General features: G+C 45.3%; 1 protein-coding gene and 1 pseudogene across 1 annotated transcript; one reads left to right on the top strand and one right to left on the bottom strand.

The window, feature by feature from the left end:
- The window catches only part of LOC126602694 (pentatricopeptide repeat-containing protein At1g31430-like), a 108,952-nt pseudogene that overhangs the window by 49,623 nt on the left and 33,452 nt on the right, over positions 1-25,877 (top strand).
- Positions 179-20,137, bottom strand: LOC126605458 (disease resistance protein RUN1-like). Its single transcript, XM_050272867.1, has 6 exons — positions 19,151-20,137; positions 17,527-18,634; positions 2,062-2,340; positions 1,414-1,757; positions 975-1,338; positions 179-857 (listed from the first exon to the last, which is right to left on the bottom strand). The coding sequence occupies exons 1-6, from the start codon at positions 19,690-19,692 to the stop codon at positions 333-335; spliced, it is 3,162 nt and encodes a 1,053-aa protein (XP_050128824.1). The 5' UTR covers positions 19,693-20,137; the 3' UTR covers positions 179-332.

Here is a 25,877-nt window from a genome sequence, read left to right as displayed (position 1 = left end):
AAAGGATTCCACGAGGAAACAATGAGATTATAGTCCTGATTTCTATCCATCGTCATTAACTGCACATTCAATCTAAAATTTTGATTTAGGACCGAAAAAGTAGAAGTATGATGTTAATAATTTAGTTCCACAAGAGAATATGAATATGAACAATTAACAACCGAACAACTAGTCAATATCGCAAATGAATTATCTGTAAAATGAGGAACAAATCATCTGCTGAACGTGATCAAATCAAATGTCCGAATAATCGAGCTGGGAAAACGAGAAAGACGCTGACGTGGTCTGGGGGAGAGTATAATGCAAGAATAGCAACTGATAATGCTCTCTCGTCATTTGGTTTCATCTCTAGTAGTCGTCATGGCTTGGTCCTGGACTGACTCATCATACAACCAATCCGGATGTGGTTCAGATTCAGATGTGTACATATAATCAGGCGAACCATGCATATTTTCCTTCAAAGGTTTGGCCCATACTAGATTTACCCCTGTTTTCTTTGGTCTCGTTCTAAAACCCTCTAAAAGAATAACAATCTTGTCCCCATCTTGCAAACTGAGCTTGAGCTTATCGTTCGATAATTGTCCCTGCCAAAAATAATCCTCTAGTGATCCCCAGGAAGGCCAAAAGGCCCTCGAAGTAGTATGCTTGGTACAATTTACAACAATAATGTCAAGAGGATGATAATTTTCTTTGATTTTCGAATAAACACAGCAGAGCGTCAACCCTTTAAAATTACGACCATCACACTGAGGAACATCGAAACTGACTTTATTGCCGTCAGCGACAAACTCGAACCACTCCGGAATATCATAAATCCCATCCAAATAAATGCCACCACTTCCGCAAGAAGTCCATCGCTATAATACATATACAACATAATATAGCACTGTCAAATTCTTGTACATATGCATTTGTGTTTGTGTGTGTGATAGATAGAGAAAGACAAGAATGAGGAGACAGAGATAGAGAGAGACCTGTAGGATGTTGTCCCTAAACTCAGCAGTGAGATTGGTGCACCCTTTCATACAAAGCCATGCCATAGAGTTCAATGATATATCCAAGCCTAAGCCTGGAACTTCTCTGACTCTGGGAGAATCAGTTAGATACAGTGCTCTCATATTTGACATTTGAGAAAAGTCTGGCATTGTTTCCAATGCATGGCAGCCAATTGCAGACAACGATTCCAAATTTGTTGGTAAACTAGGGATTGCACGAAGATTTCTGCAAAGATCCAACGTCAAATTTACAAGATTTGAAAGACCACTAAGGCTGGGTAGGCTACGACAACTATTAGAACCAAGATCCAAATCTTTTAAAGAAATTAGACCCCCAAGATTCTTGAGGTGTACATCCTCAATAAGATTGCAGTTTGAGAGAATTAGTTCTCTGAGATTCGTCAATCTCATTATGGAAGAGGGTATTTGTGTTATGCCTATATCATGTGCTCTAACTTTTCTCAATTCTACCATCTCCCCTAAGCCCTCAGGCAGTCCTCTGAGTCTCCAACAGTAGGTTAAATAAAGAGTCTTAACCGATTTCGACTTATAGAATTCCCCTGGAAGATACCTAAGCTTAGTACAGTATTCAAAATTCACCAAAGTGAGTCTTTTAAGTTGACCAATGGAAGGGTGAATCTCGGACAAACTCGAACAATCTTCAAAATTCAATTCTTCGAGATTTGGGAGCCTTGAAAAGTCTAGTGACCTTTTTAACTTACGGGAACTACTAAGATCAAGGATTTTCAACATCTCGAGCAGCTGCACAACTCAAAAGCAAATATTATTTAAAATCCAACAAGAATAAAAAAAGGTCGTACCCAGTGCACAAGGCTCCCGCTTTACGCAGGGTCTGGGAGAGGTGAATGTCGGCTAGCCTTACCCCCATTTATGGAGAGGCTGCTCCCAAGTCTCGAACCTGAGACCTACCGCTCATGGGCGAAGGCACTTGCCATCGCACCAAGTGCGACCTCTAAAATCCAACAAGAATATGGCTTAAAAAAATAAAGCTAAAAATAAAATCAGAAAGAGAGAATTAATTATAACCAGCTAGGGGTGATTGTACCTTGGAATTCTTCCAGCCTTGTCTGAGTTGGCTGAAGCGCAGGTCAAGAGCGACAAGTTTTGGTTGATTAAGAAGGTGCTTCGGCATGGACTTGAAAGGGAATCCTTGCCAGCACAACCATCTCAACTCTTTCGTAAAATGTTTGAAGTTTCCAGTGAGGTCTACGTTACTGAGCTGTAGCAACCTCAGTTTTTTCATACCTGCAAAAGATTTTGTACGGAAACTAGCTTTTTTAGAGCTTGGCAAGTCTAAAGTAACTACTTCATTTTCTTCAGTTCCCTGTTAAGTAAACAAAAGGATATATAATGATTAATGAGCAACAAAAGGGTAATTTACATGTGAAAAAAGATTTACAAACATGAAGGAGCATACTAACAATTGCTACGATTTATAATTTCGATTGGAAAAGTTAAAAAGTAGAGTAAGCTATGAACAAACGAAATATAAACTATGAACAATAATTTATTAATCGAAAAGAAAGACAACATTACAAATTTACTGAGACAACTACTTAACCTATAAGACTACATCTTGCTAGACTTGTTATATTATAGAGTTACAAGATATCATATTGTTTGGGCCCAAAATAACAGTTTGGGCCGAGTGTAGGGTCATTCTCGGCCCTGGAGGCCTTGCGGCAAGAATATCACGGATCGTTCAGTATGTGGGCCTCCAAACCCAGGTCGGCTAGGTCATAACGCAAGAGGTCGAATCCTAGTGCAATAGGGACTCTCGACGAGGTCAATAACCTAGAAAGCGAATCCGGCTCAGTTAAGGACTAGATTCGTAGTCCTAGCGGAGATAGGACTGATCGAGGGGATGTTAATCCGGAGAAGGAGACCTAGTCCGAATAGGATTGGAACTCGGGCTCGATGTGCTGCTACTATAAATACAAGCCATTCAGCAACTGTGAGAGCCCCTGCAAATCAATACAAAATTGCCCTGCGCAAACTCTCACAACTTGTGATTTTTCTTTTCCCTTTTTCGCTGACACATCTTCCGTTGGCATCAACAGCACTGTGGAAGCAACCGGTGATATCTTAAGTCGGCATAGATAGCTCTGTCACCGTAGAGTCAGTCGGTCTCGCAGTATCTTCCGTTGGCATCAACAGCACTGCGGCGAGAACGATTGATTACCTATCCAAGTCTCGGTCGAGAAGGGTTTCTAAATCCACCAACAAGGATGGTAGAAGAGTGTGACGAGGATGGTGGTGAAGGATCTGATCCACCAACAAGGTCGTTTCTTCGAAAGCGACTGGACGAGCAGTCTCGGTCAGTCGAGCAGACGTTTAGTCGAGGCATTGACAAGCTGCATGACGCGATACTCAGTTCCAATGATCGACAAACCAGGCTGCTTGAAATGCTGGTTAGTCAAGTTGGTGGCAGCAAGCCTTTCGATCTTCGCCAACATTGTTTACCAGGAAACAACCCGGTACCGATTGTACCGGCCGAGCCTATTCCTGCCCCGCTCAAACCAATTAATTTGGAGAAAGGAGGAGGGTCGAATAGTAGGTCAGACGGGACCGACCAGAGGGTCGAAGCAACACCTGTTGATATGACCGAAGTTCAGCGGATGATCGACTCGGCCATGAAGAAAGGGCCGAAGTTTCCCAAGTTTATTCATCCATACCCAGCGTATGTGGAAACGTTTGGATACCCGAAGGGTTTCAAGATCCCATATTTTAGTCTTTTTGCCGGTGAATCGTCCCTGTCTTCGTTGGAGCACGTGGCTCGTTTCACCGCGCAATGTGGAGATGTTAATAGTGATTTCCATAAGTTACGGCTGTTCAATTTTTCATTGACCGGCTCGGCATTTGCCTGGTACATCAATCTCCCGCCTAATTCCGTCCAAAACTGGGAGGAGTTGGTCGAGAAGTTCCACGAGCAGTTTTATCGGCTGGGGATGGAGATGTCAGTCTCTTCATTAGCACGGATGGCTCAAGCATCTGATGAGTCACCAATGGATTATCTTACCAGGTTCAAATCGGCTAGGAATTGGTGCCGAGTGCCTTTACCTGAAGTCGAATTTGTCAGGCTTGCTTTGAACGGCCTTGACGTCGAATACAAAAAGAAATTCTTGGGGGCAAATTTTCGGGATATGTACGAATTGGCCCAACATGTCGAGCAGTATGATTATTTGCTCCGCGAGGAAAAGACTTCGAAGACTCCAGTTCGGGGAACGATATACAAAAACCCTACTGTCAATTATGCATCGACCGAGGATGAATGTGTTAGTGTGGATGCGGCTGAGATAGTAATAGATAAGCCATACATTTGCAAGGCATTGACTCAGGTTGATTCTAGAGAAGCCAAAAGTCGCTCGGCCACTGAAGGAACATCGAAACCGTCAAAGGTTTATACTTTTGATATTACCAAGGCTGACGCAATTTTTGACCAACTGTTATCAGCAAGAATCATTAAACTTCGGCCTGGTCATAACATTCCTAAGGCCGAAGAGCTTAAAGGAAAGGTGTATTGCAAATACCACAATTCGAGCAAACACACGACAAACAATTGCGTCGTATTTCGCGACAACGTCCAAAGCTGGATTGATAATGGCAAACTGAAGTTTCCCGAGAAGAGGATGAGTGTTGATACTGATCCGTTCCCCACGGCAACAGTAAACATGGTCGACGCGTACCTACCCAAGGACAAAGGGAAAGGCAAGGCTGAAGTGGTTGAGACACAACGCCCGCGGAATCAGAATGTTCGGCCACGGTTCATGGCTGATTTGCGTTTAAATAAACCATCTGTGGCCTTAACGGGGCCCGCTATTGTCAAACCTATGATGGATTGTAGCGCCGATGAAGATAGTGGGACGGCGGTTTTGTGCAGGAAATGTAAAGCGAAGGTCGACAGTGAACCAGAGGAGAAGCCTTCTTCGCAACCCATGGCCGTAACTCGGCAAAAGATAGCCAATGAAGGCCAACATCATGGGGTTTTTGGGAGGCTCGGTCCTAAAGTACGGATGGAAGAGACACCCCCGGTCAGGCGGCGCCTCGATTTTGATGCTTCATTTTATGACGATGATTACTATAAGCGTAATTCTAGCAGTTCAGGATCATCGCGGAGTCAAAAGACCTTCAAGCCTCCCGAGCCTAGAGATCAACGTTGGTATACATACCATTCTTCGAGGGGCGTTTACACCGCGTTGTCTAAATCTCAGAAACGGCGGCATCAACGGATAGATTGCATGGCTCGCCGACAAGTAGCCCAAGAAACTTCAGCCCCTAAGTGGCGGCCGAAGGATACAGTTGCCACTGATGAGGAGCGACCACCTCCAGCAATTATGACAGAGTTGGTTCAAGGGAAATGGCTGGTCGATCAAGATGTCGAGACCATGTTTGAAGAAGCTGATAAACGGATCAAACTTCTCATTCGACCAGGGGAAATGAAGGCACGTCTTGAACATTAGGCAAGAGGCCGAAAGCAAATTATCCTCGCTAGTTATACAAGAGCCTTTGGTCAAAATTCGACGGAATTTGCATCCCCCGTTCCTTGGGGAGTCTTTAGAGTATATGCGAGAATTTCATAAGAATCATTCGGCCAACGATCTGTATGGTTTGCCGAAGGCATGCCAGGACACCATTGATCTGATCCTGACTTGTCCGGATGCCGAGCGGATCATCCAGAAGACCTCAGATCCAGGATTGAAAGCAAGGTTCCAGCACATACGAGAAGCTCGTGTTTTTGGGTTTGAAGTCGACCCGTACATCGATATCAATGCAGCCGACCTTCCTTTCTCGCTGGAGGACCTTCAGTATTTACGATATCACTTTGAAGTATTTTCGGCGGTTTCTCTCTTCGGCCTTACGACCGATGAAATCGCACGTATTGCCCGTCTGGATGCTTATCTCGACACTAGGGATGCTCGGCTACACTACCAGGAGCAGGTTCAGGTCCTGACCCCAAGTTCATTGTCAATCTCAACCTTACCTGAGGCGGTCATGCAGAACCAACAAATCTTCGAAGCAGCTCCGTCGAGTGACGTCATTGAAGAAGGGACAGAAGAGTCTCGTTGTCCGACTCTGACGACAACTGAGTCCGTAGTCGCCGACCAACCGAACGAGGAGGGTCTTGGCCAAATGGGCCCTTCAGTCCTGGATAATATGGAAATCAGTATGGTCCATGTGTTACCTGCCGATTTTCAATCAAGCACGGCTCAACCAAATTTCCTTGATGGAGATGTGGTTGCCGAGGAACCCGGCCATGTCGATTTTGTATCGATTGCTGAAGGCGAGTCAACAGCAAAAGATGATAGTCTAAAGGCCGCTTTGGCCGAATTGTTCCTTCGTTCATCGTCGGCTAAGCTTCACCATTTAAAGCCACTGTATGTGACGGCCCACATCGAGGGATATCCAGTTTCTAAATTTTTTGTCGACTGTGGAGCTACCGTTAATATTATGCCTCTAAACATCATGAAGGCCTTGCGCCGTTCAAATGACGAGCTTATTCCGTCAGGAATCACAATGAGTAGTTTTGTCGGTGACAAATCCCACACCAAGGGTGTACTACCGTTGACTGTAAATATTACCGGTCGCACCCATATGACCGCTTTTTTCGTGGTTGATTCCAAAACCGAGTATAATGCATTGCTCGGCCGAGATTGGATTCATCAAACCAGTTGTATTCCTTCATCATTGTACCAAGTGCTTGTCTTTTGGGATGGCAAATCGGTCACTGTTCATCCGGCCGATAGCCAGCCCTTCGAAGCTAACATGATACAAGCACGGTATTATGACGATCACGTCGGCTACATTACTTTGCAGGGCTTCAATGAAGAGGGACGGCCGACTCGAATTTCCGTTCAGAAAGCTATTGAGGTTGGCGCCGAGACTGTTCAGCAGGATTCGGCGAGACTCGGGTTAACTAACTTTCTCCCCGAAGTCGATGTTTGACACCGATCGGGAAACACGCAGGGCCGCGGTTTCATCTACTATGGAACGACTGCTGGCCCATTGGTATACGATATCTAAACAACCAAATTCGGGCGTCAACCTCGTCGAGTTCCTTGCTGAGGGAGATAATGGGCCTGTATTATCTTTTGATAAAATTCGAGCCGCCCCGGCCGAACTCGAAGATCATCGGCCCCTTGTTAAGGACCCTTTGGAAGAGATTAATGTTGGAACGGCCGATGACCCACGGCTTTTGTTTATTAGTACGTTACTTCCTCAACAAATGAAGGACGAGTTGCGGGCCTTGCTTACGGAATTCAAAGATTGTTTTGCTTGGAGTTATCATGAAATGCCCGGCTTAGATCGTGCTTTAGTCGAGCATGAATTACGTATTAAGCCCGGATTCAAGCCTTTCCGTCAGCCACCTCGTCGATTCTCGACCGAAGTCCAACTCAGTGTCAAGGACGAACTAGTTCGGCTTTTGAAAGCCGGGTTCATTCGGACAGCTCGATATGTCGAATGGTTGGCGAATATTGTTCCTGTATTAAAGAAAAGTGGTGCACTGCGCATCTGCACCGATTTTCGAAATCTGAATCTGGCAACGCCCAAAGATGAGTATACAATGCCGATTTCAGATCTGTTAATCGATGCCGCGGCGAATCATGCGATCTTATCCTTTATGGATGGACATGCCGGATACAACCAAATATTTATTGCCGAAGCTGATGTGCACAAAACTGCTTTCCGTTGCCCGGGGGCACTCGGCACTTACGAATGGGTTGTCATGCCATTCGGCCTCAAGAATGCCGGCGCCACGTACCAACGGGCGATGAACACCATCTTCCATGATTTAATTGGCACCATCGTCGAAGTTTATATCGACGATGTTGTCGTCAAATCTAAACGCCGACAGACACATCTGGACGATCTCCGACAGGCTTTCCTCCGTATGCGTCAGCACAACCTCAAGATGAATCCTGCCAAGTGTGCCTTCGGTGTATCGGCCGGGAATTTTCTTGGTTTCCTCGTACATCATCGTGGGATTGAAGTCGATGAGAATAAGGCACGCGCAATCATCACCGCCCCACCCCCAACAACGAAGAAACAATTACAGTCCTTACTCGGCCAGATCAATTTTTTACGCCGATTTATTGCTAATTCGGCAGGTAAAATGAAAGCATTTTCCACACTTTTGAAGCTCAAGGACTCAGATAAGTTCATGTGGAATGAGGAGCACCAGGCGGCGTTCACACAGATCAAGGTTTCCCTTACAAACCCACCTGTCCTGGTCCCTCCTCAGCGCGGTAAGCCTCTCAAGCTATACATTTCGGCGGCCGACGAGTCCATCGGTTGCCTCCTCGCGCAAGACAACGATGCCGAACGGGAACAGGCTATCTTCTACCTCAGCCGTAATCTGAGTCCTCTGGAGATCAATTATTCCGCCGTTGAGAAGCTCTGTCTCGCCGTGTTCTTCGCTGCATCGAAGCTTCGGCATTACATGCTCCCGTCGGTCACCCAAGTCATTGCCCAGACCGACGTTATCCGGTACATGCTTACCCGGCCAATTGTGAAGGGCCGAATTGGGAAATGGACGATGGCGTTGTCCGAGTTCAGTTTGCAATACGTGCCGCAAAAAGCTGTGAAAGGACAGGCGTTGGCCGATTTCCTTGCCCAGCACCCTTCGCCTTACGATTTCGGGGGTGCTGACGTCGAGATTGGCATGGTGGTGACCCGCGACAACTATTGGACGATGTATTTCGATGGTTCCAGTACTTCGTCCTCGGCCGGCGCAGGCATCGTCATTCAATCTCCTCACAACGATCGTTGGTTATTTTCGCTCAAATTGGATTTCGACTGCACCAATAACCAGGTCGAATACGAGGCTTTGGTCATTGGTCTGGGCCTCCTTCTTGACCTACGTGCCACTCGTGTTCTCGTCCTCGGGGATTCTGAACTCGTGATTAACCAAATTAATGGGTCTTTTCGCTGCATGAGTTGTACTCTGGCGCCTTACCACATGGTCGCCAGTTATTTGGCCGAGTCCTTTGACGGTATTACATTCGAGCATGTTTCTCGGGTTCATAATACCGACGCAGACGAGTTGGCTCAAATCGCCTCCAGTGCACAACTCATGGGGGCAAGTTAGGCCGGGAGATACCAATATTACGACAACTATACCCGGCCTTGGTTAATCAGCAAATCCTCCGTCGAGATAATGTGATACGCACCAGGGTCATGTCCCTGCCTTTGTTGTTAGATCGGCAGGACTCTATAGAAATTTGCGCGGTCGAGGCAGTACCAGATGATTGGAGAAAACCCATTATGCAGTACCTTGACAACCCCAACGGAAAACATAGTCGTAGGACACGGGTTCAAGCCACGAACTATGTCACGTACCAGAGCGAGTTGTACCGAAAGGGTGAAGATGGTTTGTTATTATTATGCCTCGGCCCCCAAGAAAGTGCTCGGGCGATATCAGAAGTTCATGAAGGGGTATGCGGAGCTCACCAGTCTGGACGGAAAATGCGATGGCTACTCCGACGACACGGCTATTTTTGGCCGAGAATACTGAAAGATTGTATCGAGTTTGCACGAGGATGTGTGCAGTGCCAAATCCATGGGCCTATACAAAGGGCCCCGGCCGAATCATTACATTCGGTCATTAAGCCGTGGCCGTTTAGAGGATGGGCCATGGACGTAATCGGCAAAATCACGCCAACTTCTGGAGCTGCTAAGCATGCATGGATAATAGTCGCCACTGATTACTTTACTAAGTGGGTCGAAGCAAAATCATATGCCGAGTTAACATCTAAGGAAGTTTGCGATTTCGTGGAGGAACACATTGTGACCCGGTTCGGTGTGCCAGAAACGATCATAACCGATAATGGAACAATCTTCACAGCCAAAAGGTTTAAGGACTACACGACCAATTTGAAAATTCGGCTGGAACAGTCCACACCGTATTATCCACAGGCGAATGGGCAGGCCGAGGCAAGTAATAAAGTGTTGATCGGTATCCTCGAAAAAATAATAAAAGAAAGGCCTGGAATGTGGCATTTGAAGTTGAACGAGGCATTATGGGCATACCGGACGTCGCCCCGGTCGGCGACTGTGACAACCCCATACGCATTAACTTACGGACACGATGCAATGCTACCAGTCGAGTTGAGTATAAATTCGTTGCGATTAATTAAACAAAGTAGTTTGTTTAGCGCCGAATATAGTCAGTCCATGAGACAGGAATTAGAAGATTTGGAAGAAGCGCGACTTGACGCTTATAACTTACTAGTGGCGAAAAAACAGATTGCCGAGCGAGCATATAATCAAAAGGTGCGACAGAAAACATTCGGCGAGGGTGAGTTAGTGTGGCAAACGGTGTTGCCCGTAGGAATCAAAGATCCTAGGTTCGGCAAGTGGTCGCCGAATTGGGAAGGGCCGTTTATTGTGCATAAGGTATACGGAAAAGGGGCGTATCATCTTAAAGACCGAACCGGCGCGGTCCACAGATTACCGATTAATGGGAAGTTTTTGAAGAAATATTATCCGGTCACATGGGAAATGCGGGAATAGTAAACCAGTCCATTAAAATTGATAAAGTATTTACAAAATAAGTAGGTCGGTTGGTTTACATTCAAATACATTTAAGGAGAAGACGGAAGAAGAGTGCTGAGCAGGGCCTTCAACTCCAACCACCGCACGTCGGCCATGATAACTTCAGCTTGCCGGTTCTTCTTGTCCAGCTTTAATCGCTCGACCCGCTTTGTTGCAGCCACGTATTCAGTAAGGCGATCCTTTCCGCCCGATTCAAAGTCTCTAGCAAGCTCGGAAGCAATGGCCGACCGACGTTTTGCAAGTTCGGCCATCTGACGATCGAGCTCGGCTAGTACTTCTCCTTTTGCCCTCAGATCATCGATTTTCGGGCGGAGAGTGTCTTGAACGGCCGTGGCAGTCTGTAGATCCTGTTCGGCCTTTAGAGCAGTCTGGAAGACACTAAATGTCTCCCGAACCCGCTCCAAGGCAGACGACGCCTGAACGATGGCATCTCCACTTAGGCGACCGTCGGCCCCAAGATCGTTCAGACATACGCCAAGCTGATCATGACCATTACGCTCTAGCACTTGAGACGCGGAGAGCGACAGAACTTCCCGCAGCTGGGTTAAAGCGTTTGGATCGGCATCTTCAGTTGGAGCGGCCGAAGGGCCGGACTCTGCAGTTGTGCTGGAGAGGAGGGCTTTGAATTCGACCTCCCACGAAACCTACATGTACAAACAAGGTTAGGCTTAAAGAAAGTCATGACAAGAATAGCAAGATGGTTTCGTTTTTTTAACCTGCCGAGAGGAGACCTCGGCCATGTCCCCAGGATCGTTGCTCGAACCTAAAGAACTCAATGGCCGAGCCAAGTGTCTTAGATTGCTTCTCAATTCACGCGGCCAATGGAGGTTATCTACGTTTGATGGCCACTGAGGCGGCCAAGAAATATAAATAACGCCCTTCGGCGCGTAGAATTGACGGTGAAAAGAATGAAAGGGCACCTGACATTTAGTATTGTCTTCGTTTAGAATTCTAGAGCAGAAAAACAATCAAGGAAAGACGGTAGAAGATACTTACGAAGGCCGAGGTAACCTCCTGTGGAGGGATATGGAAGCCCTGGTCTTGAGGATGAACGGGCGATTCCGCCGTCGCCTCGGGTTCCTCGAGTGGACGTTTGCCACGGTCGGTTGTAGATGGGCCGATCGGAACAGCCGTTTCGAAGGAGGCAGGAACATCCTGATCCTGGGAAGGAGCGAGGGGTTCGACCGCCGCCGTCGGCTCCTCGACTGGGCGCTTGCCACGATCAGCCGTGGAGGGACCGGCTTGAACCACCATCTCTGATTTTGGGGGAGGTTGCCGACGAGAGTGAGGGCGATCTGCCAGCGGGACCTCGTCGCTCCCTTCACTCTCTTCCAGGATGAAGACCGAGGGTTTTGGATTTTCAGGGGCTGCTCCTTTGGTCGCAGAGACCACCTTTTTTGGAATGGGTGCCTCCTCGACGGAAGGAGGCACAACTGGTGTACCAGCCCCAGAGACAGGTCGCGGTCGACCTGTCTCTGCGGCCGGGGTAGGCTGTTTCTCGACCGAGGGTTGAACAACGGCGGGAGAAGGGGAAACACTGGGAGTTGTCGCCCCTGTAGTTTGACTGGAGATGACATGGATCTCCCGTGCGCCCTTCTTTGCTAGTTGTTTCACCCGCTTGGCAGGCGGCGGAGGTTCGACGGCCGGCTCGGCCTCTTGGCGGGGTCGTTTGGTTGGCACGGCCCGAACAGCAGCTTTATCCTTTTTAACCAGGGCTGATTTTTTCTCGACCATGGCCGCGGCAACAGCTTCCATTTTTCTCGAAGGCTGATGACCTGAGAAGATAAGAACAATTCAGTAAGGCTAATCAATATGCAAGGTTGGAAGGAACCGGTGATAAATGAAAAATTACCTTGAGGTTGGGGAGCCGAGGCCTTCTTCGGACGATCACCGAAGAGTTTGTTTAGCACCTCTTCGACCGGAGCACCAAAGAACTCCCGGATGTAATTTTCCCACCACTCACCGAAGGTGTCGGTGCAATGGGTTTCTGGGGTGGCTGGTCGAAGGCGGAATTTTTGGCAGCGCTCTTGGAACTCCCTCACGGCAGTATTACATTCCGTCTCCGAGGAACGAGGCTCACGTCCACGGCTTAGGATTGTTCGCGAGGAGAGAAGGGGGACGGGGCAGCCCTGAAGGTAGCCGAGCTGTCGGGCAAGGAAGTTCGGATGATATACTTCCCAACCCGACCGTTTCCCATCACAGCCGAGAGGGAGGTCGCGAGCAAGCACAAACGACCCCCAGGTCTGACGAAGATCGTCGTCTTCCTCCGAACTCCATGTAGAGATAGGCAGCCTGATGGAGGAAGGATAGTCTCGACGACGACATATCAGGAACTCGTCGTTGGAGAAGTCGTCGAGAGCGAAGAGGTACCGAAATACCTCTTCGGCTTGATGGGGAGGTATCGGTCGGGAGGCCAACTGAGGTCCAAGCGCCTCCGTTGGTGAGAAGTCAGCTATGGCCGGCCGAAGGGAGACGAAGTACACTTGTAACCAGAGCTGGAAGACCCAGAGGGGACCATTCTGGTGTGGGTCGACCTTGTGGAGGGTTGCTTCGGCCAGGCAATGGAAGAGTTGGGCGAGAATGTTGGAACTCAGTGCCAAGACGTGACCACTAGCCAGGGCCTCAGCTACCGACATGTTCTCGACCAAACACTTGTTTGATTTGGTACAACAAATATATTTGTTGTACCAATAGAAGAGGAAGGCTTCATGCTCTCCTTCTCGCAGGTCTTCTTCTCCTCGGTCGGCGAAGTGAAGATAAAGGGTGTTGTAATTACAGAAGTTCTTGTGGAGCTTCTGAATGTCTTCCTTCGACGGGATGTGACCATCGCGGCTCAGGGTCTCGAAGGCTCGACGGTCGAAAAGCGTTTTCAGGTCGATATTCGACGGGTGCCTAGAGAGAGTCGCGTCGACAGGGATCCCGGTTGCCGAAGTCCCTAGAATGGCGGTGATATCCAGGATGGTGGGACCAATGGGACCAAGAGGAAGAACCATTGTGTTGGTGGCCGAGCACCAGAAGCACAGAGCGGCTAGGAGAAGCTCCTTGTCGAGGACGACATCCATGGACGAGACGAGGATGGCGTCGTAGATGCCGAGTGCCTTCCATTGATCGCCGAAGAGCCGTTCCATTCGAACGACCCAGGCTACCCAGGTTGTGGTCGTCGAGGGCCAGGAGCCTTGGGGTTTCGCTGCGTCCCATCGCGACCATTCAAACCCTTGAAACAAGGGTGTTAGGCAGTGCTCCTGGAGGAGGCCAGTGATGGTCGGCGGTATTGCAGCCTTGAAGAGAGGACCCAGGATCTGGTGTTGAGTGCTCATGTCATTTTCAAACCGTATAGTCTTGATCGAGCTCCGATCAAGAATCTTCTGATGCTGGTCACATTCCTTTGAAAGCTTGGAGATGAAGGACGCCATTGTAAGAAAGAATCACGGCGTAAAAGGATTTTCTGGGTTGGGGGTTTAAAGACGAAGACTTGGAATAGAGGGATGCAATAGAGAGCAATAGCAAGGGATTTTAGAAAGTTTTGGGAGCGTAAAGTACGAATAAGAGATTTTCAGTATTTATAGGCTTTTGGCAAGAAGGGTAATCGTTTGAAATTCAAAACAAAGGGGCAAAATCGACCGAAAGAATCGCTGATCATGATGAAAATTTGGGAAATGCAGTTGAGAAGACCGAAGGTTTCAGATGTTGGGGGCGCACGATTGCGTGTGACGGCGAAATTAATGGCGGAAGATGTTTCGACGCCTGCACGATGAAAAGTGGGCTCACGAACTGAGAAAGTGGCTCGCGGATTGAGATAGTGGTCATAATGTCGACGGTTCAGGCAGCCGCACGCCTTGGACGTCATCATTGGGGTTGGTCGTATTAAAGAACGCCAGGTGGCAAGTTTGGTTAGCAGGATCAAGATCGTGCAATCGTGTTCAATAAATGCGCCTTGGAACTCGGGCATTAGGGTTCTGAGTGACAGATTCGCTTCTTCAAGGCCGAAACTCGGCCAAAGAATTCAGGCCGAAGACCTCAGAAGCGAGGGGGCAATGTTTGGGCCCAAAATAACAGTTTGGGCCGAGTGTAGGGTCATTCTCGGCCCTGGAGGCCTTGCGGCAAGAATATCACGGATCGTTCAGTATGTGGGCCTCCAAACCCAGGTCGGCTAGGTCATAACGCAAGAGGTCGAATCCTAGTGCAATAGGGACTCTCGACGAGGTCAATAACCTAGAAAGCGAATCCGGCTCAGTTAAGGACTAGATTCGTAGTCCTAGCGGAGATAGGACTGATCGAGGGGATGTTAATCCGGAGAAGGAGACCTAGTCCGAATAGGATTGGAACTCGGGCTCGATGTGCTGCTACTATAAATACAAGCCATTCAGCAACTGTGAGAGCCCCTGCAAATCAATACAAAATTGCCCTGCGCAAACTCTCACAACTTGTGATTTTTCTTTTCCCTTTTTCGCTGACACATCTTCCGTTGGCATCAACAGCACTGTGGAAGCAATCGGTGATATCTTAAGTCGGCATAGATAGCTCTGTCACCGTAGAGTCAGTCGGTCTCGCAGTATCTTCCGTTGGCATCAACAGCACTGCGGCGAGAACGATTGATTACCTATCCAAGTCTCGGTCGAGAAGGGTTTCTAAATCCTTATTGGTCGAGGTCATCTCATCAGCCTTCTCGGCGAAGTGAGGTGTTACAGTTATTACATTCGGCACATTGAAAGCCGAATTTGATATTGAACTTCGTAAGAATAGTAACCTTGTCTTCAGGTTCGAGAGCCCAAGAGGTCGAGACGTGTTCCTTTCTCGGCCGCAATCGCAAGACGCAGAAGTCAGTAGCGCGACCCAACGCAACATCAACAAATTTACTCCTCGGCCGAGCTCGGCCGACGAGTTGGCACGCCCCGCATTCACCGAATGACGTAGTTAGCTCATTAATTACTCAGCCTGCGCTCCACGTAGGCTTTGTAGTTTCTAGGGTCAACACATATATACAGAAAACTAACATTACCCTAATAGGTAAGGAAACGGATAGTACTAATTGGCTAGGCCCAAAAAAGCTCTACCAATTTGGTCGTTGCGATTACAGGTTGGATGTATAATCGTCCAGGCAATAATGATAATATTTTGTACCTGAATCGGTGGCTCACTTTTTCTAAGTAATGGGGAAGATGACCGAAACATGCCACTGAAAGACTCTACTTAGACAAAGATGGGCAGTTGGACAAATCTAGTATGGATCGTACATGGACAATAGTTGGAATTGACGGCTCTCCTAGGGTTCTTCATATGGGATCCCTGGTGAAGAGGATCAAGTTGAACCTTTTGAACAACTTGATGCATTATCTCCCTTCAACCTTTGGGTGAAATGCAGCAAAAGGAACAATTCAAATCGAAGCAATTGGATGTTCGATTCGGGGCTATATGACATGACTGATCAATAGAAATACTCTAACACTCTACCTTTGTCATATATCCCATACATCGCACTGGATACATATCATATTCATGGAATATGATGCTATTGCAAGTACCAGTGCATGATTTTAGTGCCAATGCTAGTGCAAGACCAATACCAATACCAATGCTAATGCAAATTTCTCCAATACCAATTACGAGTTTTCGAACAAAAGAAAAATCCAATTCACCACACACATAATGTCGCTTGAGTGGTCATCAGTCAAAACACTCGAGTGACTGTCGTGGTGGACAATAACACTCCATATACAAGTCCAAACTGCAACTCTTCTCAAAAAGCAACCAAAATGGGCCCAACAACAGTCATCAGACCCAATCCGAAGTTCTCAAACTTCAATACTTCTTTCATTTGTCGATTCCATGGACTCTACGATATCAATCAAAACCAGGGTTGAAAAACTTCAGCAATTCATTCAAGTAACCTTGTTATTATACCCACTCTTCTGAATTCGGCAAATTCCTCCCTTTTGCTGAAGAAGCAAATCATCGCAGAAGGAGAGCGAGTGAACGCTCTCTTTTTCTTTCAATCAAGACAACTTTGACAACTCCACGAACTGATCTGGCTTCGATTCAAACAAACGAAAAAGAAAGCAACAAGCAGCGGGATTCCGGTGTGGTTTGGGCAAACACGACTGGGTGTGTCATCCTTTGGGTGCGATTATAGGATTTGCTATGGTTCAGGTGGACGGCAAGCAGATGGATTCGCGGGTCTGGGTACAGGTGGCAGCGGGCGGGACAACGGCGTGACAGGGACGGTGGGCGCAGGTGTAGCAACGTGCGACGGTTGAACCTGGTGCTACAGCGGTGGGGTGTGGGTACGGTGAGTACAGGCTTCATGTTGAGCAGGTGAGGAGGTTTTTGGGTTCCAGCAGATCTGGGCGTGCGGAAATCAGCGAGGGACGACGGGTTGCAGAAGCGGGTCAGGCTGCAAGTTCAGGAGTGCGGGTCGAGTGCAGGTGGTTGGTGCGGCAGTGACTTCAAACTACGTACTTTTCTTTTTTTTTAAATTTTTTTTAATTTTATAAATCAGTGAGAACTGAACATACTGATCCAAATTAGACAAACAAACAACTGAGTATCGGGAGAGGCGATGAACGACAAACAAAAAGAACAGATTAAATTTTGAAGGATTAACTTGTTCTTATATCAAGTTGAAAATCTAATACGAACTAATGAAATATAAACAGTGAATAATAATGTATTAGTCAAAAGGAAAGAGAACATTATAAATTCGCCAAAAAAAAAAAACCTAATTTTAATAGGCAAGGAAACAAACATTTAATACTAACAGCCTAATCTCAAAAAATCAAATATTAAAATTAACCTAAATACTAATATTTTTCCTACAGAAAATCGATTTAATTGATTCTATTTCCACGTGAAGGTTTATTGCATAAATACATTTCTACATAATATTCTAAAATATAGGCCAGTTGCACAAAGATATGATTTAGCGAGCATTAATATAAAATTTTGTTGCGAAACTACTTACAGATTCATTTATCAACACATTTATTACGGCTTCACGGTTCCACAGTCTACTCCATCTTTCAAGTTGAGTAGGGGATTCTTTAAAAATGATTATGTTGCCCATTTTTCGAACCAAATCATGCATCTTCAACTTGCCGTATTCAATAATTACAAGACATCTTTCACGGAGAACACTGATTCCTATTGTTACAAAGAAGCCACATCCATCTAATATTTTTGTGACATAATCCTTGTCCATTCCAAGAAAGCAACAAGATATATCAAGGAATATAGCCTTCTGAGTATCATCTAGCCCATCAAAGCTTATTCTGAGTTTTTCTATAATTTCTCCTTCAGGTACTCTTTTCAATTTCTCCAGTTCACTTTCCCACTCTGTTATGGTTCTGCTCATAAGTAAAGAGCCCAAAACTTCGAGTGCTAGTGGCAAACCTCCACAATAAGAGACTACCTTCTTTGACAATTCATGATATTCTTCATTAGGCAAACTATTTCCAAAAGCATGCCAACTAAAGAGCTCAAGAGCTCCTTCTTCATTCATTACCCAAGTTGGATATCTCATATTCACTTTCCATTGATTTAGTAAATGCTCATCTCTTGTTGTTATGATAATTATACTTCCTGGACCAAACCAATCACGATTTCCAACTATTGCATTTAGTTGGCCCACTGTCTCTACATCATCAATAACAAGAAGTACCATTCTACGTCGAAGATGTTGTTTTATTACACCGATTCCTGCATCGACACTATTTATTTGGAACTTGGTGGTTTGTTTCAAAATGTTAGAAACAAGCTGTTCTTGCAAATAAATTAGACCATATTTACTTACAGTGTCGCTAACGTCGGCAATGAAACATTTAAATTGGAAGCTGTGATGAATTTTGTTATAAATGGCCTTAGCAGCAGTTGTTTTGCCCAATCCACCCATCCCCCAAATTCCAACCATTTTGAAGTCATTTGATCCACAACTTGAAAGATCACTGATAATTGGTTGAACACGAGAGTCGATTCCAACCGGGTGCGTGGCCACATGTAAATATTCGTTTGTGCTGGGGCGCCATTCCCATATATTCTCATCAACAATTTTCCTAATAAACTTTGCTTCATGCCTGAAAACTCAATTAATAAGCATTAACTCAATGAAGGATTACCAGAAGCTTATCACCTTCACTCAATATAAAGAATTAACTAAATGGAGAACGTATATATAGATAAACATGAACGTTATGGCGGGAGATGATATAGCCTGACTTCTTCGACTAAAACAAGCGTATATCAATTTGATACAAAGAGAAAGAATCACATCTGACCGCAAATATGGAGATATTAGAGGATTATTGCTACTCTAATACGATTTGAGAGTAGGAAGTATTAGAATGTGGGATATTTCAACCTAAAATCAACGTGCAATAAATAGGAGAGAGATGCCCAATATTATTTAAACCACTTGAACCAAATAACCTTAATTTTTCGATGCTTGGACTTGAGTAATGTATATAACTTAAAATGTTTCAACCATTCATTAAAATGTTTCAAAATGGGGAAAACCCAAATAGATAGCAGCAGTACAATTATACTAATCGAGTATTGAAAGACATCAACGTCTAATGAAAAATATTAATCACCCGTTATTAAGATAGTGGCCAGACAAATTTGCAGCTTGAGTAAGAGCCTCCCTCCATTGTTTTACCGTTTCTTTCATAGCTTCACGTTCTTTGTCATCTTTATCTTCAAAGATGCCATCTTCGTGCTTCTGAAATGCTCGGGCTAAACAACCCTCCTGCTTCCTCACATGTGAAGGATCGACATGATAGAATATTGGTAAAACCTCTTGCCCCGGCTTTACTTTACATTCCATGATCTTCACCAGCTCGTCAAGACACCATCTTGAATCCACGTAACTCTTTGAGAAGACAATGATCGAGATTATGGACTCTTCGATTGCTCGGAACAGTTCGGGTTTTATTTCTTCCCCTCTTTTCAGATCATCCTCATCAATAAAGACCTCGTAGCCCTTGTCTTTTAATGCTGCATGGAGGTGGCCCGTGAAGCCATTGCGTGTATCTTCGCCTCTAAAGCTCAAGAATACATCGTACTTCCATAGTTTTGAGGAGGAGGAGGAGGAGGAGGAGGAGGATAATGAAGAAGACGCCTCATGGGTTGTCATTATAGTGTCACTGTTTACAGCCCTACAGTGATTCCTATCACGAACGAAATGATGGCAACGCTTGTCTTGTGTTGCAACGCGAATATATAATACTCAAGGACACTTTTTGCTCTTTCCAGGAGACAAAATAAGTTTTAAAATCATGGAACCTCTAATCCAATATCTGACTCAACCAACCAGAGGCAAATGAGACACATAATATGTTGCTGCACTATAAAACAAGAACAATATTACCAGAGAATGAAGAACAAAAGTAGAGAACTGTCTTGGGTTGAGTCGCGGGTCTTTTTCTTTAAGACGTTTCGCGGCTCTGCTTAATGTGTGCAAGCAGTTCATAAATACCACGTCATCCCCAGTATAAAACAGCCTAGAATCCTTCTGTTTAGACCCTCTCTTGCACTGAGGAAGATCCGAATACTATCACCCTATATACTCAAAATGCTCAGTGTTTATAGCTTTAGTTTTCAACTTTTTTTTCTTCTTATTCGACTAATGAAAGACCCTCATATATATAATAGAAGAACCAAAGTTTAACGTTGAAGTGGTAGAGGAAAATTAAGGTGGCCTTAGAATCAGGCCAAAAAATCTGGAAGTGATCGCCTAGTTGAGAAAGATTAGGTATTTTATTTTATCTTCAAAACAAAACCTGTTTGGTAGAAAACTAGGAGAGATACGTTTTTTATTAAAACGATAACTAGGTTTTTTTTTAAATAAACACAAAGTTCCAACATAATATAGAGAGCATTTTTGTTTGTCACTATAAACTATGATGTATGTTCACCATACATTTAATCATCTGTCATGTGTTTTTCACTTAATCTTGATTAATTGTTTTTCAAAATTGAAAAAACATTTGATGTGAAAGTTAACCAGAATTAGATGAAGGGACATATGACAGATAATTAGGTGTATAATGAGCATACACAATAGTTATGATGTTCAGAATACTCCCTATAATATACATCCAACGGTGTCTTTTTATACGACTTGGACTTGGACAGTTGGACTGGCTGCAAATTGCAATGACTTTCTTGGCGGTGAGTAGTAGTAGCTACCTACAATTCAACTCCCTATAATGCATCAGATCTTCTCCAACGAAAATGTCAAATTATTATAGTTAAATTACAATTGGTGACTAATGTAGCAATTTGAAATCTTATGTCAAATTTTATGTTTCTCCAACCGAGTTGTCAAATATTATTTTTTATTAATCTAGAGCTTTAAATAGTTGTATTTATTAAAAAAATTGTTTAAACAAAATTTTATTGGTTGAAATGTTAGTGAGATGAGGGATCTGCAATTCTAATAAATTTGACATTGATGTCAAATTTTACTCCTAAACACAAAAGCTTTAAATCCAGTAAGCAAATAAAACTTTGATTGAAAGGATTTTTGATGTCAAATATGCACAGTCATATCTCCACCTAGAATTTTACATCTTCTTTAGAGATACTCTTATATAACTTGGGTTGATTGGTATTTGTAAGCATATACAGCCACAGATTAAAATTTTTATTAACAAGGTAAAAAAAGCTTATTTTGAGTATCATCTAGCCCACTAAAACTTATTTTGAGTATCATCTTAATAATTTAGTTTCACGTACTATTATGGTTTAGTGATATTTATCTTTACTTATAAGTGAGAAGTCTTAGATTCAAATCTCGACAATGAAGAGTTTGCAACACAATTTATTCTCACTTTCTTAATGTAAATATATCTATGTAGGAAATAAAAATAAAAATTCAGTTCTACAATTGAATATATATATTTGTATCCATTAATTGGTTCCACAAACCATAGTAGACATTTTTTATATTTTACTTTCGTTTCCCACAATGGAATAGGAACTTTGATAGTACATTGAATCTGATGCTGCATGGAAAGTCCGAATGAAATTTAAAAATAAAATTATTTTGGCACCCACTTCCCCACCACCCACCATTCTTCCTAAACACTCTTAAAAAAATATTAATTTCCTAATATAAACCATAACTTCATTGTGGCATTAGTCTAAAGAAATCAAGTGGCGGTCTAAAAGGTGCGTGTTAGTCATTCCCTCTTTAAATGTTGCTGCATGATGAGCCAAAATCTATACTATATATTTTGCCCCCTTTTATTTTCCCTTTTTATCTAGTTCATCTGGAAATTTTTAAGTTTTTGTGTTACTTTTGTCATATTGTATTTCTAGAAGCAGCAAAATTTATTTTGGTGAAAAAAAATATGCAAATGGAAGTACAAATGCAACTCATACTCAAGAGATATTTTTCAATGTGATCGGCACTGTTTGGGCCCAAAATAACAGTTTGGGCCGAGGGAGGAATCACTTTCGGCCCGGGAAGACGTACGGCGAGAGGGTCATGGGGCGTTCAGCTCATGGGCTTCTAGGCCTAGGTCGGTTAAATCAGAGTGCAAGTCGAGTCCTAATACAATAGGGACCCTCGACGAGATCAGTAAAACTAGAAGGCGAATCCGGCTCAGTTAAGGACTAGATTCGTAGTCCTAGCAGAGATAGGACTGATCGAGGTAATGTTAATCCGGAGAGGGAAACCTAGTTCGAATAGGATTGGAACTCGGGCTCGGTGTTCTGCTACTATAAATACAAGACATTCAGCAATGGAAAAGGGACACATAAAATCAATACAAAATTGCCCTGCGCAAACTCTCACAACTTGAGATCTTTTTCTTTTCCTTTTTCGCTGACACATCTTCCGTTGGCATCAACAGCACTGTGGAAGCAACCGGTGGTATCTTAAGTCGGCATAGATAGCTCTGTCACCGTAGAGTCGGTCGGTCTCGCAGTATCTTCCGTTGGCATCAACAGCACTGCGGCGAGAACGGTCGGTTACCTATCCAAGTCTCGGTCGAGAAGGGTTTTCGAATCCTTGGTGGTCGAGGTCATCTCATTAGCCTTCTCGGCGAGGTGAGGTGTCACAGTTATTACATTCGGCACATTGCAAGCCGAATTCGGTTCGTGAACTTTGTAAGAAATAGCAGCCTTGTCTTCAGGCTCGAGAACCCAAGAGGCCGAGACGTGTTCCTTTCTCGGCCGCAATCGCAAGACGCAGAAGTCAGTAGCGCGACTCAACACAGCATTATCAAATTTACTCCTCGGCCGAGCCTCGGCCGACGAGTTGGCACGCCCCGCAATCACCGAAGGACGTAGTTAGCTTAGAATATACTCGGCCTGCGCGCCACGTAGGCTTTGTAATTTCTAGGGTCAACATTTTGGCACGCCCGGTGGGACCTAGTGCTAAACTACGAAGTTCATGCCAATTGAAACACGATCGGTAAAAAAGAAAACCACTATGGGAAAGTCGATAGCTGATTTGCCGAATCAAAGCACGGGACAAAGTGTGCCACAGGCGCAGAATCCCCATAGCGCCGTGACACCTGAGTCCACGAGTGCGACCCGCCGAGAGAGAGAAGTTAATCTCGGCAGTCAACTCCGCGGTCCAGAAATCCCTAACAGGAACACCTGTGTTCTCACTGAAGGGATAGTGGAAGAGTGTGACGAGGATGGTGGTGAAGGATCTGATCCACCAACAAGGTCGTTTCTTCGAAAGCGATTGGACGAGCAGTCTCGGTCAGTCGAGCAGACGTTTAGTCGAGGCATTGACAAGCTGCATGATGCGATACTCAGTTCCAATGATCGACAAACCAGGCTGCTTGAAATGCTGGTTAATCAAGTTGGTGGTAGCAAGCCTCTCGAGCTTCGCCAACATTGTTTACCAGGCAACAACCCGGTACCGATTGTACCGGCCGAGCCTATTCCTGCCCCGCTCAAAACAATTAACTTGGAGAAGGGATGAGGGTCGAACAGTAGGTCAGACGGGACCGACCAAAGGGTCGAAGCAGCATCTGTTGATATGACCGAAGTTCAGCGGATGATCGACTCGGCTATGAAGAAAGGGCCGAAGTTTCCCAAGTTTATTCATCCGTACCCAGCTTACGTGGAGACATTTGGATACCCGAAGGGCTTCAAGATCCCAGATTTTAGTCTTTTTGCTGGTGAATCGTCCCTGTCTTCGTTGGAGCACGTGGCTCGTTTCACCGCGCAATGTGGAGATGTGAATAGTGATTTCCACAAGTTACGGCTGTTCAATTTTTCATTGACCGGCTCGGCATTTGCCTGGTACATCAATCTCCCGCCTAATTCCGTCCAAAACTGGGAGGAGTTGGTCGAGAAGTTCCACGAGCAGTTTTATCGGCCGGGGATGGAGATGTCAGTTTCTTCATTAGCATGGATGGCTCAAGCATCTGATGAGTCACCAATGGATTATCTTACTAGGTTTAAATCGGCTAGGAATTGGTGCCGAGTGCCCTTACCCGAAGTCGAATTTGTCAGGCTTGCTTTGAATGGTCTTGACGTCGAATACAAAAAGAAATTCTTGGGGGCAAATTTTAGGGATATGTACGAATTGGCCCAGCATGTCGAGCAGTACGATTATTTGCTCCGCGAGGAAAAGACTTCGAAGACTCCAACTCGGGGAACGATTTACAAGAACCCTACTGTCAATTATGCATCAACCGAGGATGAATGTGTTAGTGTGGATGCGGCTGAGATAGTAATAGATAAACCATACATTTGCAAGGCATTGACTCAAGTTGATTCTAGAGAAGCCAAAAGTCGCTCGGCCACTGAAGGAACATCGAAACCGTCGAAGGTTTATACTTTTGATATTACCAAGGCTGACGTAATTTTTGACCAACTGTTATCAGCAAGAATCATTAAGCTTCGGCCCGGTCATAACATTCCTAAGGCCGAAGAGCTTAAAGGAAAGGTGTATTGCAAATACCACAATTCGAGCAAACACACGACAAACAATTGCGTCGTATTTCGTGATAACGTCTAAAGCTGGATTGATAATGGCAAACTGAAGTTCCCCGAGAAGAGGATGAGTGTTGATACTGATTCGTTCCCCACGGCAACAGTAAATATGGTCGACGCGTACCTACCCAAGGACAAAGGGAAAGGCAAGGCTGAAGTGGTTGAGACACAACGCCCGCGGAATCAGAATGTTCGGCCACGGTTCATGGCCGATTCGCGTTCAAATAAACCATCTGCGGCCTTAACGGGGCCCGCTATTGTCAAATCTATGACGGAGTGTAGCGCAGATGAAGATAGTGGGACGGCGGTTCTGTGCAGGAAATGTAAAGCGAAGGTCGACAGTGAACTATGTGAGAAACCTTCTTCGCAACCCGTGGCCGTAACTCGGCAAAAGATAGCCAATGAAGACCAACATCATGGGGTTTTTGGGAGGCTCGGTCCTAAAGTACGGATGGAAGAGACACCCCCGGTCAGGCGGCGCCTCGATTTTGATGCTTCATTTTATGACGATGATTACTATAAGCGTAATTCTAGCAGTTCAGGATCATCACGGAGTCAAAAGACCTTCAAGCCTCCTGAGCCTAGAGATCAACGTTGGTATACATACCATTCTTCGAAGGGCGTCTATACCGCGTTGTCCAAATCTCAGAAACGCTGGCATCAACGGATAGATTGCATGGCTCGCCGACAAGCAGCCCAAGAAACTTCGGCCCCTAAGTGGCGGCCGAAGGATACAGTTGCCAATGATACGGAGCGACCACCACCAGCAATTATGACAGAGTTGGCTCAGGGGAAACGGCTGGTCGATCAAGACGTCGAGACCATGTTTGAAGAAGTTGATAAACGGATCAAACTTCTTATTCGACCAGGGGAAATGAAGGCACACCTTGAACATTTCAGGCAAGAGGCCGAAAGCAAATTATCCCCGCTAGTTATACAAGAGCCTTTGGTCAAAATTAGACGGAATTTGCATCCCCCGTTCCTTGGGGAGTCTTTAGAGTATATGCGAGAATTTCATAAGAGTCATTCGGCCAACGATCTGTATGGTTTGCCGAAGGCATGCCAGGACACCATTGATCTGATCCTGACTTGTCCGGATGCCGAGCGAATCATCCAGAAGACTTCAGACCCCGGATTGAAAGCAAGGTTCCAGCACATACGAGAAGCTCGTGTTTTTGGGTTTGAAGTCGACCCGTACATCGATATCAATGCAGCCGACCTTCCTTTCTCGCTGGAGGACCTTCAGTATTTACGGTATCACTTTGAAGTATTTTCGGCGGTTTCTCTCTTCGGCCTTACGACCGATGAAATCGCACGTATTGCCCGTCTGGATGCTTATCTTGACACTAGGGATGC

Source organism: Malus sylvestris, chromosome 15, assembly GCF_916048215.2.
Source record: "Malus sylvestris chromosome 15, drMalSylv7.2, whole genome shotgun sequence".
Lineage (NCBI taxonomy): Eukaryota > Viridiplantae > Streptophyta > Magnoliopsida > Rosales > Rosaceae > Malus > Malus sylvestris.
The sequence above is the reverse complement of the archived record's forward strand: the minus strand, read 5'-3'. Positions and strand labels throughout refer to the sequence as shown.

Coding starts and splice junctions, on each gene's coding strand:
- LOC126605458 (XM_050272867.1), bottom strand. CDS start 19,692: ATGACAACCCATGAGGCGTCTTCTTCATTATCCTCCTCCTCCTCCTCC. Junction 2,341..17,526: donor ATGTGTTGATAAATGAATCT/GTAAGTAGTTTC, acceptor TTTACTTAACAG/GGAACTGAAGAAAATGAAGT. Junction 1,339..1,413: donor GGCATAACACAAATACCCTC/TTCCATAATGAG, acceptor TGTACACCTCAA/GAATCTTGGGGGTCTAATTT.